The 14,629-nt window shown below is 36.6% G+C and overlaps 2 protein-coding genes and 1 pseudogene across 4 annotated transcripts in view; 1 reads left to right on the top strand and 2 right to left on the bottom strand.

Moving 5' to 3' along the window:
- Window positions 1-14,629, top strand: part of LOC115448648 (solute carrier family 12 member 6) — a 601,928-nt gene that overhangs the window by 282,794 nt on the left and 304,505 nt on the right. The window lies entirely within an intron of this gene.
- LOC119190611 lies at window positions 564-3,104 on the bottom strand (annotated as a pseudogene).
- On the bottom strand, window positions 7,452-12,695 carry LOC115449892 (trypsin, alkaline B-like). Its single transcript, XM_037442872.1, has 4 exons — window positions 12,599-12,695; window positions 8,272-8,440; window positions 7,933-8,188; window positions 7,452-7,799 (listed from the first exon to the last, which is right to left on the bottom strand). The coding sequence occupies exons 1-4, from the start codon at window positions 12,645-12,647 to the stop codon at window positions 7,503-7,505; spliced, it is 771 nt and encodes a 256-aa protein (XP_037298769.1). The 5' UTR covers window positions 12,648-12,695; the 3' UTR covers window positions 7,452-7,502.

Raw genomic sequence — 14,629 nt, 5'->3', positions numbered from 1 at the left:
AAAAACATTTAGGTCTTTATGTAAGTAAGTATCGAAGTTCATGTTGCACCCAGATTCACTCCTAATTATAATACTAGTTGTAGCTCGCGGTTTCGCCAGGATGAAAAGCCCTTCTCGCCACAAAGGTCCCTAAAACACTGTAGTGATTCCTAGCGCCACATGACCGACGCCAACGTCATTATTCTCCCATTGTATAAAATTACCGGGTATAACAGGTAGGAACTGCAGTCTTATGGAGTACAAGAGTTTCAAGAACTCGTTTTACAACGAATAGCCTGAGTGATATCGTCCTCTGGGTCTGTTAAAGCATTTGATTTGTTCAGCTTTGTTTATATGACGCTCAACTGAAGTTAAAGTTATATTTCAATATTAACCAATCAATGTTCGGGCGCACACCCGAGAACTGATTCTAGTAAAGTTTTTTTTTAATAAATATATTTTTCATACCCTCAATAACACATGTTATTGAGGTTACTAATAATATAACATTATGATTTGTATTAGTTTGGTTTGTGCAGGCCAATATTGTAGGAAGTAAATTTAAAAATATAATACACATCAAATGAAGTACATATAAGTGTTCGCAGTTCACAATAGAACACATTGTATATCCCAAACAAATTTTCGCAAAAATATTACAAATAAACCTTTTTGTAGTAGACGATATTTTTTAATTACATTTCGACCAGAACATTTAAGCGTTGTTGGTGATCCAGTTAGAGAAACGTGCGACACGGGCGTTAATACCAGGAAAGTTGGGCGTAGCGCATTTGTGTCCCCAGGAGCACACTCAACGACGACACCGTTGTGGTAGAGAGGACCGCCGGAGTCACCCTGGCACTGGTCGCGACCGCCGACGTCGAGCCAGCCGGAGCACATCATGCTGTCGGAGAGAATGACACCAATAGTGGCGTAGCGAGCCCTGCACGTGACCATTTTCACATTCCAGAGCTGGACGTGGCGCAGCTGTTCCGATCCAGGACCTTTGTACTGAAATAATAGGAGTATTTAGGATAAATAAACATAATTCTGTGGCAAACACAATACAAACAAATTTCAACAAAGAAAATTACCTCGATGGCACCCCATCCGGCGGCCCATAAAACTTCATTGTCACGGACGATGTAGTTGGGGCCAGCAATTCTTGCGGGTTGTGCGACGTTGTTGAAGGCAATTGTGGTGGCGGTCTGCATAATGGCGATGTCGTTATTAAGAGTTCTTGGGTTGTAGTTAGGGTAGACCCTGGAGCGGTTGAAGTTGTGAACGATGCCACCGCTGTTCGCAAAAGTCGAACCAATTCGTACACGCCATCTATTGACTGGTTCGTTGCTGCGATTAGAATAAACAATTAGGCTTCCTGTTTAATACCCGAAATCTCTTTTTTTTATTTGAATGATTAATCTATATACTTACTAGGCGCAGTGACCAGCAGTGAGGATACTTCTGTTATTAAGAATGGTACCACCGCAATTTTGGTAGAAACTGTTTCCATCCCAGGAGTACAGCATAGCAACAATCGTGGGATACTGATCAATAGTAGTAGTAGAACCACCCACGATCCTCTGAGGGTTTGCTGGGACAGCTATAACATATTATTTAAATTGTAAAATAAAGAAATTAAACCCCATACCCCTACTTATTTTCTTAAATCGTTCATCGATATAAGGTTTTATGTTTATCGGTGATAAATTACCTTTGCCTATAAATCGTGTGTTTGAAAAGTGCGCGTAGTTTTGTCGGTTTCTGAACGCTCGTTATCAAAATTTTAATTATTACTACATATGCTTTATAAATATGTCGCCGTTTTTAATAAATTAATAACTATTTTTCCATTTCAACCTCAAAATTGTAGAACGTCGTATCCTATTTATTGGTTATTTTAGTGATACTTAATATTCTTGTTAAGATTGCAACACTACTTTGTCAACGACCTCGGTTCGACCTCTTGTCAACTCATTATAAAAAAAAACTCCTCATGAGCCAATAAATTATGAAGGCCAAGGACCCTACAATTTTAGCCGTGATCAGCTGGGCCCGGTTTGCTGTCATCAACAGGTCAGTGAACCGTTCACGTCAGAGAGCGTTTCGTGCTAGTGCACGTGAGTTGTAATTTCATGAATTCTCTGGTTTATTCCGTTGGGACTCAATGATCCAGTAGTAGTTATCCGTCCTTGTCCTTCGTTATAGGGTGAACTCATCAGGAATCCTTCGTGGAAGTTGGCAGGCGAACACTCGCCGTCCTGCCGATCTAGCAGATTGGCTATTGCTTCCCGGTATGTTACTTCTACTACGAGCCTAGCGCAACAGTTACAACTATTGTTAGTAGGACGTATTTTGTACTAATCTGGAATACTGGCCTTACTCCAGGAGGTTTTTCCTCAAAATGTCCATCCTCGAAACATACTTTTATCCTCTTAATTTTTTCCGTCGTGGGTAGACAGAAAACTGCCTGAACCAGTAGAGAAGGCAAAGTTCCCCAGGTGTTTTTTTTAGTATCGGACCCCCCAATGATCACCGGGGGAAACCTGCGAATGGTATACTGGAATCGCCCGGCTTAGCGACGGCAGGACCCTGCAGAAATCCTGGGAGTGGGATCCCCCACCTTCCTTCCTTCACATTTCTTTCCTCAACTATCCAGTTGAGGAAAGAAATGTGAAGGAAGGACACAGAACTATCTTAGGATGGGGGGAGGTTAAAGGCCAGGAAATAAGGATAAGCCTCAATGTGAATTGGCAACCATGAGGTGTACACACATAACCGTGCGCCTATGGGCGCGACAAATGTCCCCCTGTGTATTGTGAAAAGTATATAAATATAATGTCAATTTCAGATCAATCTGTGCGTTGTTCTATTTTATTACTTCCCATAGTAACACGCTATAACCATCACGGGTTAATCATGTAACAAAATTATAATTTCATGGTTACGCCGGACATGATATTATATTTTATATAAAAACTATGCATACTTATTTGTAATAAACTTACCCGCTACGGCTGCGAAGCCCAGAGCCAGTAAAGCGAGAAAGAGACGCATGGTTGCTGTTTGACAACTGTTACTGTGACACCTTTCCTTGTAATATTTATAAGGAAAACAATCACAGCGATTAAATCAAATCAGTAGATTTATTTGTAATTCGCCTATGACATGAATTATCACAAAGATAAGGCGGTAACATTGTTTGACATTATCTTACCCGATGTTGCTTGTGGTGAGCCGATTTGTTAAATTATCTGCTAGTCTCTTGTGATACTGAGGTGACTGAAGCTTGATGGAGATTATTGTCCTTATATTGTGTTAAACTTACCCTAACTTGCATGAAACTTTGTCAGACTTAGTGCTTTGGAGCGTCTTCCATTGTTTTATTCTCAATCATTTTTAAATTTTGTTTCTGTGTTTGCATGTTAGAGTAAATTGAATTAAAAGCTGGCCTAGTAATATTGGAGCCGTAACATGAAATAATACCATCGCTGTTCATTTTAGCGCATCATTCCACCTTTATATATTTGTTATAGTGTTCAAGTGATGATTTTAGTTTTGCAAAATCGCGGATGGTAGATGTTTTAAAATCTCATGTGTGTTATACTTGGTGTCCTTCGGATTAAAAGACATACAGAAGAATGTCCCTGAAAGTTTACAAAGCATAGAAGATGCACCGGTTCTGAATCGGACCAATTTCGATCACCCACAACTTTGAATCTACTTGAACTTATGTATAGCTAGTAAAAGCCTTTTCTTATTACGAATTTTTCAATTTCTTCTAAAAAAAATATTTTTTTAAATGACATAGTCAATGAATCATCAAAATTATTTTGTTCTTGTAGCTGAATCACAAAGTAAATGTGTGAAGGTGGGTTATTAGACGAACAAGATAAAAACAAAAATCTTCACATTAACATATAGAATGGAAGACAAAATTATTAATACAGAAACATTCAGACATAACATAAGGAACCCAAGATGAAGATGAAGTATTGTTACTTAAGGGCTTTCAACTTAATAACCGATAATGTGTTTGTGACATATAACTTTTTGGAAGAATTAAACTGGCAAGCCTGAAGACCTTAAGGTTTGAACCTGCTGGCTTTCGACCTCGGCAGTCTGTTTCACACCCAACTACGCTATCGTCGCTTCACTATCATTGTAACTACCAATTAATAAACGATCAGTTATAAGTCATTGGTGATAAACATGTCAATGATATATATTTTAACAATTTCGTAGAATAATCGAAACTTCTATCGTTAAGGATTTGTTTTTCGGATATGCCGCTTTTTCCCGACCAAGCAGCAAGGCAGGTAATGATTTTAACACTTTATGTAAATATCGAAGTTCATGTTCCACTCCAGCTTAACTCCTAGTGGATCGATTAATTTGTAATACTAGGTGTTGCTCGCGGTTTCGCCTGCGTGAAAAGCCCTTCCGGCTATGGGAGCATCCAACACACCATATAAGTTTTGGAGACTGTTGTTATAAGTAATAACCATATTAGAAGCTTCTTTATGTCAGACGTACATTTCGCACCACTCGCTATCAAATTTTTATGAGTAATAATTTCGTTCATATTTTTAGTATTTATATGTTTAAAATAACTCAACAATCACTTAATAAACACAATATACTTAAAAATGTATCAATGTATCAATCAAAATAAATAATATGTTTTGCCAATTAAGAATCAAAATATTACCACAAAAGAAATACTAAAAATTATTATAATTATTTAAAACCATTAGATATTTGTAATAGTTTAAAAGATTATTCATTTAAATAACGAATATTACGCAGAATAAAAGCCACTATACCTGAGGTAAGTTTAAAAGCCTAAATTTTATATATTATTTATGGAGACTGAAGCCTGAAATATATTCCAGTACTTATTGCTATAGAAACCTACTATAGCTATACATGTGACGTAGCATTTGAACCGTATTTTATCTACGAATGTGAAAGAGAAAAAAATATTGAGGCTCAAAGCCCCGAAAAACCAAACGAGATTGAAAGTGATAAATATATTTCGTGTGTGTGTTAGGTATTATAAACGAAATGCGTGCATACTGATACGGTGTGGGTGTGGTGGTGTGTTTGTAGGTGCGCTGGAGGCGAACCGGTGCAGTTACACATAACGCGGGATTTTTTATATTTCAAAGAAAATTGTTTTGTACCAAATTTTTTGACCGTAAAATTATGGTTATTGTTCCATATTCAGTTGTTTGTACTTAAATAAATAATTTTAGGGCAAGCTAGGCTTTTGGGCTTCTATGAAAGAACCGCCGCTGATTACAGTGCATCCAAACGCACAGTGTCGGCAATTTCATAGATTTCGTTGGCTTTGTTCAGCATTGTGTATGTTACGCTTAACTGAAGTAAAGTTGTATCTCAATAGTAACCGATCAATGTTCGGACGCTCTGTGCGTCCTCATCGTATTGTTTGTGAATACGGATGCAAGCTTTCGATACGCGTGTTATGTGTGTGATTTTAAATTGCCCGCAATACATTCACATGTATGTGCGTGAAGTGTCTGTGTGTGTCTGTCCGACTCACACGTCAACAGAATCAAAAAATATAGCACCATGTTTTGATTGCATCTATGTACCTATCTGTCACTTAAATTATGATAATATAAAAAATGAATATACTGTGAGTATTGGTGAGAATATTATACAGCTTTAAAAATAAACTATTTTTCGGATTTTAACGCGGTTTTTTATATAATAAGTTTTTATGGAAGTACGTTTCAGGATATAGCCAATCTTGTCGCTGACTTCCCTTACATAATATGGTAAAACAACCGGTACACGTTCAACTGTGGCTAAAACACTCTGAAGTTGTTTTCTGTGACAGCAGTGTGGACTTTGGAGCTTGTTGTCTCGCAGTAGTTGCTTGACATGTTGCAGTTCAGCGGCCAGGTGTTTCTCGTCACCGATTCCTTGTGCCGTCTGAAACAAAGATTTGCCCACGGTAGGTTAACTGTTTTGGATGGTGATGAGATTCACCGTTCAGATATTTATTACTATGGGTCTGTTTCCGATACACAATATGACTTAAGGTCTGATTAGTATTACCGATGATTAAAACATCCAAAAAGGCTAGAGATTTATTGTGTTCTAACTCCATATTAAATTGGATTTTACTATTGATGGAGTTAAGGTAATTTAAAAATGCAGTTACTTCGTCGGATGGTAAAATTATGAATGTATCATCTACGTACCGTTTGTAAAACCTTGGAAAGACCGGGGCTGTGGTCAGGGATGTCTACTCGAAGTCTTCCATAAATATATCGGCGACTACCGGAGATACAGGGGGAGCCCATCGCTACCCCCTCTACTTGTACATAGAACTGATCATTCCACAACATATAGCTAGATGTAAGACTATGTTGGAATAGTTCTGCATATTCCACAGGAATGTTATGTTCTGCTTACTTCTTAGATACAATTCTGATCCAATCTTGTACTGGTAAGCTCGTGAAGAGAGACTGGACACCAAAACTGACCATTGTTTCATTGTCAGCTAGATTTAGGTGTTTAAAGTCGCTGACAAATTGGTATGAATTCTTTAAGATGCTTTATTGTTTCCTCTAAGTGTTGAAAGCACTTTTGCCAATTACCACAAAGGCCGTAAAGTCTTCGAAACGTCGACAGAAAATTAAACTATAAAAATGCGATAAAATCTGAAAAATAGTTTAATTTTAATTCTAACATTCGCGTAAACATAAGAAATCACTGTACAGCTTTATAAGAAGCATAGACGAAATTTTTATAAAAGGTAGTTAATCGTTTAATTAGTTTTATTTGTCATTGGTTTTCATTACTGAATGCTGACTTTATAATTTCTTGGGTAAATCAAAATAACACGCGATTAGTTTAAAATTATCAAAACATTTTCTTTGGTCTATCGGTAGTACTTACCTAACATATTTATGAAAAAACAAACAGCATTTTAAATCAAAAATGTAACGGAAGAAATATTAATTATCATGTAAAATAAATTCTCAGCAATTATCTATCTGATATCAGGTATCACTGTAATTGAGAAATAAAAATTGTCTAGATATAAAAATGTATACATATTTTTTATTTTTTTTCTGGTAAATTAAAAATAGTGCAAATATTTACAAGATACATGTAATTTCAAAGACTTTGGAAATTGCTGTTTTTATTTTTCACATTAACTTCAATGCGCCTGCGCTGTGTATTTAAAGAACCCACGTGAATCCGAAATAATGAAATTCTATAGGTTATGGTCCAACGCCCCAGTGGTAAAATTTTGTAATAAGTACAACGTGTTATTCAGACTACTAATTAATACACTACTACATTACGATTTACTGTAGGAGGTAAATAAAAAAAATAAAACGCACATCGAAAGAAGTTTGAGTATTCATAGTTCACAATGGAAAATATTGTATATCTCAAACAACTTTCCACCAAAATGGAAAAAAAAAAACTTTTTGTAGTAGACGATATTTTTTTTAATCATTGTACTGCAATCAGAAAATTTAAGCGTTGTTCCTGATCCAGTTAGCGAAGCGTGAGACACGTGCGTTGATACCAGGTAAGTTAGGCAAAGCGCATTCGTGTCCCCAAGAGCACACCCCAACGACGACACCGTTGTGGTATAGAGGACCACCGGAGTCACCCTGGCACTGGTCGCGACCGCCGACGTCGAGCCAGCCGGAGCACAACATGCTGTCGGAGAGAATGGCACCAACAGCGGCGTAGCGAGCCCTGCACGTGACCATGTTCACAGTCCAGACCTGGACGTGGCGCAGACGTTCCGATCCAGGACCTTGGTACTGAAATAATACGAGTATTTACAAACATATAGAACATATAAACCTAATTCTATGGCAAAAAAATTATTTGATTGGTGTTTAATATTACTTGCTGTTGTTTTGAATACAACCAAATATCAAGAAAGAAAATTACCCAGAGGGCACCCCATCCGGCGGCCCAGACAACTTGGTTATCACCGACGATGTAGTTGGGGCCAGCAATTCTGGCGGGCTGTGCGGCGTTGTTGAAGGAAATTATGCTGGCGGTGCGCATAATAGCGATGTCGTTGTTAAGAGTTCTTGGGTTGTACTTAGGGTAGATCCTGTAGCTGTTGACGTTATGAACAACACCTCCGCTGTTCGCGAAAGTCGAACCAGTTCGTATACGCCATCTGTTGACTGGCTCGTTGCTGCGATTAGAATAAAAAATTAAGCTTCCTGTTTTATATCTGGAATCTCTTTTATACCTTAATGATTTAATTTATATACTTACTAGGGGCAGTGAGCTGCAGTAAGGATAGTTCTGTTATTGAGAATAGTACCACCGCAGTGTTGGTGGAAAGTGTTTCCTTCCCAGGAGAACAGCACAGCAACAATGGTAGGATACTGCTGAATAGTGGTAGGAGAACCACCCACGATTCTCTGAGGGTTTGCTGGGACAGCTATAATATATTATTTAAATTTTATCATCATAAATTTCAATCCTCCGTCCCTTCAGATGGAGGAATGGAGATTTGGATCCCTCTTTTTATTTTATTAAATCATTCATCGATTTAAAGCGATACCTTTACCTATAAATCGTATGTTTGACAAGTGCGCGTAGTGTTGTTGGTTTCTGAACGCTCGTTGTCGAAATTTTACTGATTACTACATAATTGTATTAAATTCTATAATAAAATTCCTCTTGAAATAACCAATCTGCCCGGCTACAAATTTAAGTGTCATGTTAAGCGCGAATTAATGTCAAAGGGGTATTATAATGTAAAGGATTACCTCGATGATCAGACGGTTTGGAAAAACAGTCCTGCACACCCTGTCCAACCCTATGTTAACGCCAATATTAGAAATTAACTACATAAACGTCTCATGTGTACCTTTTTACAATTTTGACATTATACTGGGTAACAGTTTTAAATTTCCGTGACATATTTTATTTTATATTGACTCATTGAATTACTAATTTATAATAGACGACCGACCGATTATTTTGTTGCACCAGCCTTAAAATTTATAATCTAAATTATATTGACCGAGATCCATGTCAAAATATGAAATGAAAATATTATGTTTGTAAATGTTCGCGTATGCACGCTGGGGCCTTATTCTCTATCCCACACGTTATTTTGACAGTGTGTAACAAGCACGTAACACAACGCATCATGTTTAGGACTATAGAAATTTGGCTTACAGAATACCATTCCACGCACCTTTCTCGAAGATAACATGACACGGCCGCGTTACGCGTTTACACTATCATACAGAATAAGGGCCCTGTACACTGTTTCATAGTTTTTATAATTTTTTTATTTCAGGATTGCCAACAAAGTTTACAATATCACAAACATTAAACATAATAATAACAATCAGAACATAAAACTTATTGCAACTCAGACTACAGGCAACCACAACATGCATAATACTATTTTAGAATATTATTACTTGATTAAACATTATAAGGAACTAAGTATACAAAAAAAGATAGATTTATCAGAATGTTAGGGCCCCAGTTAATCAATTTCACCTAAAAGACTTTGCCTAAATGCGTACAGCGGATCATGAAATATGTCAAGCTTAGTAATTTTCTTCGAGAGCTGATTATACAATGTAGACAGTCGAGGTATGGGGGAGAGTTTACCTATATTGGTTCTACATCGGCGGACATGAAGAGTAGGAGGAAGTTTGCGAGGTGGACGCAAAGGGACATTAAGAGCGAATTTGCTTAACGTTATTTAATAACAATATTATAAAAGAATGGACAATTGATGACAAAAAATAAAGCCCGGAGTTTCTTTCTGCCTTTCTTCTTCGGGTAGTCATCGCTTAGGTAGTTAGTGAAAGGCTGGTAGGTTAGCTAGGTTAGGGCTTTTATTGTCCTCACCGGTGAGGATCGCGACGCGTTTCTCCCTTATTGCTTTTTTAAAAATGCATATATACATCATTTTATTTCTTCTTCCCTGCAGTGGCGAAGGGTGAAATTTTTCTAAAGGTAACCCGGTGTAAAAAAATAGGCGTCAGTTAAGATATCGGGGCAATTTATCGGCAAAAAAAAACTAAGAAAACGGATTAGTCTTGATTCGAAATCAACAAACGTTGACATACATACTAAATTACCTATTATGCGTAAATAATTGAAACATTCATAAAATCGAACAAAAAACGAAGATAATTCTCGATCCATTAATCAAAATATAAGTTAACCTATTAATTAGTTATAACAGCAACAAAAGTAAGTATTAAAGTTATAACCACACTACACTAAAAGTATGTTTATTTTCAAAATAAAACTATAAATGTAATAGAAATAGGTATCACGATCGCCAAACAGACCAACAGTTTAAGTCTACCTACATGATAAACTTATATAATTATCAATTTAAATTATAATCAAGAAAGGTTATTCGTTAACTTTTGATTGTATCGTGGTGCTACTTTTAATTCAGTATAATATCATATTTATTTTCTTCTAACAAACATTTTGTGTCTAAAATCAAAACCTTTCAGATCTTCTTCAAATATTTTACCATCCAAATACTAATATGTGAAATCACCGACTAATAATATACTTACGTAAAGGTAGACATTAAACTGATCACAGGTAGTTATTTCCATTATAATACACTTTTATTTGTAGTTTCTAAATAAACAAAGCGCTGGTAACTAAATATCACATAACCTCAGCACATAATTATCAAAAAATAAAATGAATATGACAATTTACAAACACCGCAATTTAGTAGCATAATAAATTATGACGTTTGAAGGACGTAAAAAGCGACAACTATGCAAAGTCGGTTAACGTGAAGCCGAACTAGCTCGGGTTACCTTTGCCCATATCTTCCGCGCGATTTCGACAAACACTGGCATAGAAAGTCATAGAAAGTGCTGCCATCTATATTAAAAACATACTACGACATTAAGCCGCTTGACAGCGGGTTACCTTTGCCTGTGGCGTCACAATTTCACTTAGGTAACGGAATTTCTGGGGAACTAAATACAAGGTGCGCCATCTAACGTCATTTAAAATAAGTAATTGATATCGATTAAATTAACAAACAACGGGCTAATGGCCGATAGATGTCATTATTAAGTTATCATTAATTAATAATTTAAGCTATTATAATTATTGTCCATTGTCTGATATGTTTTAAATTTAAATTTACCTATTAAATATATTGTTTAGTATCACCGTAAACCTAAAAGGGAAGCCGGTGGGAATCGGCTTGTATGGACGCTTCGCCACTGCTTCCCTGCCAGCCCGACCTGGCTTCTTTGTTTACTAAGTATATTTTTCATTTATTTTATTTTCAATATAAATTGTCTTTGTTTATATAAGCTAATTTAATTAAGTAATAATTAAATATTCTCATGTACCTTGACTTATCATAAGTGCAACTATGTTCGCCTACGTGATGAATAAAGCATTTTTATTTTTTTTTATTTTATAATATGCTTCATAAATATGTCGGCGTTTTTAATAAATTAATAACTATTTTTTATTTGAATCTCAAAATTGTAGTAGGACGTGTTCTATTTATTGGTTATTTTGGTGACAGTTAATATTCTTGTTGGGATTGCAACACTACTTTGTCAATGACCTCGCCTCAATCTCTTGTCAACTCGTAATAAAAAAACACTCCTCATAAGCTAATAAATTACGAAGGCTTCGTCAAGAACCCTGCAGAGTGTTAGCCGTGATCAGCTAGGACCGCTTTACCTTCGTTTCCGGATCAGTGAACCGTTGAAAGTCAGAGAGTGTTTTGTCCTAGTGCACGTGAGTTGTTTTTTCATATAATCGCCGGTTTGTACCTTTAGGACACCTACTATATAGGGTAAATACATCAGGAATCTCCCGTGGAAGTTCACAAGAGAAAACTTGTCGGTCTGCCGACCTTGCGGATTGTCTATTCGTTTTCGATATATTTCTTTTATTATGAGCCTAGCGTAACGGTTACAACTATTGTTAGTAGGACATATTTTGTACTAATCTGGAACACTGGCCTTATTCCAGGAGGTTTTTCTTTAGAGTGACCTAGAAACATACTTTTCTTCTCTTCATTTTTTTTCTGTCATGGGCAAATGGAAAACTGCCTGAACGAGTAGAGAAGAGGCAAACTTCCCCCAGGTGTTATTTTTTCTAGTATCGGACCCCCCAAACAACACCTGTAGAAACTTGCGAACGGTATAATAGAATCCCCTCCGGCTTAGCGACTGTATGGCACTGGAAGAAAGTTGGGAAGGGATAGCTGGCGAAGAAAGTGTGGGGGAAGGATAAGAAACCGACTTAAGATTGAAGGAGGGGAGAAGGCCAGGAAATATTCGCGAGCTCTTATAGGCCTCAACGTGAATTAACAACCATGAGGTATACATACATAACCGTGTGCCTTGGACCGCGGCAAATTATATAAAAACAATATATATAATATTATTTCAATTTTAGATCAATCTGTGCATTGTTTAATTTATAACTTCCAATAGTAACACACACTATACCCATTACGGGTTAGACATGTAACAAAATTATAATTTCATGATTAAGTTACGGTGGACATTATATTATATTAATTTAAAAAACTATGCATATTTATTTGTAATAAACTTACCCGCTACGGCTGCGAAGCCCAGAGCCAGTAAAGCGAGGAAGAGACGCATGGTTGCTGTTTGACAACTGTTGCTGTTACATCTTACCTTGTAGTATTTATATGGAAAACAATCACAGTGATTAAAAAAATCAGTAGATTGATAGATGTTATCCGCTTATTACATGAATCATCACAAAGATAAGGTTACAGCATTGTTTTGCATTATCATACCCGATGTTGCTTGTGATGCGCCGATTTGTTAGTTTATCTTCTAGTCTTTTGTGATACTGAGGTGACTGAAGCTCGATGGAGATTATTGTCTTTTTATTGTTATATTTACCTTAACTTGCATGAAACTTTGTTAGACTTAGTGCTTTGAATTTTTCGTTTCGAATTACTGATTAGTTTTTTGTATGTGTGTTATTGTATATTAGAGTAAATTCAATGAAAAACTGGCCAAGTACTCGTTGGAGCCTTGACATAAAATAATTCCATCGCTGCTCGTTTTAGCGTATCATTGCACCTTTATATATTTCTGTTAGTGTTCAAGTGACGATTTTAGTTTTGCGGCATCTCGGATGGTCGACGTTATAAAACTCAAGTATTTTATACTTGATGACAGATTGAAACATATACAGAAGGATGTCCCTCAAAGTTTACAAAGCAAAGAAAATACACCGGTTCCGATTCGGACCAATTTCGATCCCCCACAACTTGGAAAGTACTTGCACTTTTGCATAGCTTGTAAAACCTTTTTCTAATTACGAAGTTCTCAATTTCTTCCAAAAACAAATATTTGTATGAAATACTTAATAATCATCAAAATTATTTTGTACTTGTAGCCGACTGTAACTGTATGAACATAGATTATTAGACGTATAAGATAAAAACAAAAACCTTTACATTAACAGTTGGAATGGAAGACAAAATTATTAATGCAGAAACATTCGGACATAACGTCAGGAACCCAAGATTTAGATAAAGTATTTTTATTTAACGGTTTTCACCTCGACAACCGAGAATGTTTTTGTAAACTGAAAATAGTACTAAGTAAACGAAAAATGTGCTGTAACGTTTTCCGTAACGTTGATAGATACACATAATAATAATGCATTCTAAAGAAATAGGGAAATGTTTTCGGTATATAAACGCAATGACTATAAAGTAAAATGACCATATAACCACTAGACAGCTAATAACAGACGATTGGCTTCCGTTAACACATCCGACAGAAGACTCAATATAGCTTACCGTTCTAATCAGTTTCAACCACATGTGTCAGCAGTGAACACTTTCGTGTTGGCGAATAATATATATATTGTCATGGCTCTTTTGTAATGTACGGTGGTGTGATAAAAATAGCCATAATTCTAATATTCAGAAAAATGGTATTAGGTACATTTCACAAGCAAGTCGCTAATGCGAGTAATTGATCTAAAGAGGCATCATATTTTATTTTAAAATTTTAATAACTGTCATTGAGTTCACTCAGGATCGCATCTTCGACTGGAATGCAAGGAATCTGGTTGAGTTCAATGACAAGAAAGCCCAGGTGTGAAAACCACACGTAAATAAAAACCGTTTTCGTCCCTCCCCAATCTCTCAGGCACTCCACTTGCAATGCGGAAAGGCCTAAATATCTTGGGCATAGAGGTTAGCTGCGGTCTGAATCCATCGAAGGCGTAATGTCTGCCACAGTTCGAAAAGTCATAATTGCAAAATTGACAGCTTTGCCGTTTATATCAGGCGCAAGTGCGGCCTGGTATAGAATACTGCTCGCACCTCTGGGATGGTTCCGCAAACTACTTGCTCGATGCCTTGAACAGTTCGCAGCGACGGGCTATCCGCATTTTAAATAATGCAGATGTCACAAAAATTTAAAGCCTCTGCAGTTGAGGTGGGACATTGTCTCACTCAGTGTATTCTATCGTCTGTATTATGGTAAGTGCTCTGAACAATTTTTCAATCTGATTCCATCCTCACCCTTTTCAAAACGTTGGGTGGTATCTTTTATCCCGGCGCGAACCAAAAGGTTCGGTAACTCATATCTGT

The sequence above is a fragment of the Manduca sexta genome, chromosome 25, assembly GCF_014839805.1.
Source record: "Manduca sexta isolate Smith_Timp_Sample1 chromosome 25, JHU_Msex_v1.0, whole genome shotgun sequence".
In the NCBI taxonomy this organism is placed as follows: Eukaryota; Metazoa; Arthropoda; class Insecta; order Lepidoptera; family Sphingidae; genus Manduca; species Manduca sexta.
This window is presented reverse-complemented; position numbering and strand designations above follow the sequence as displayed.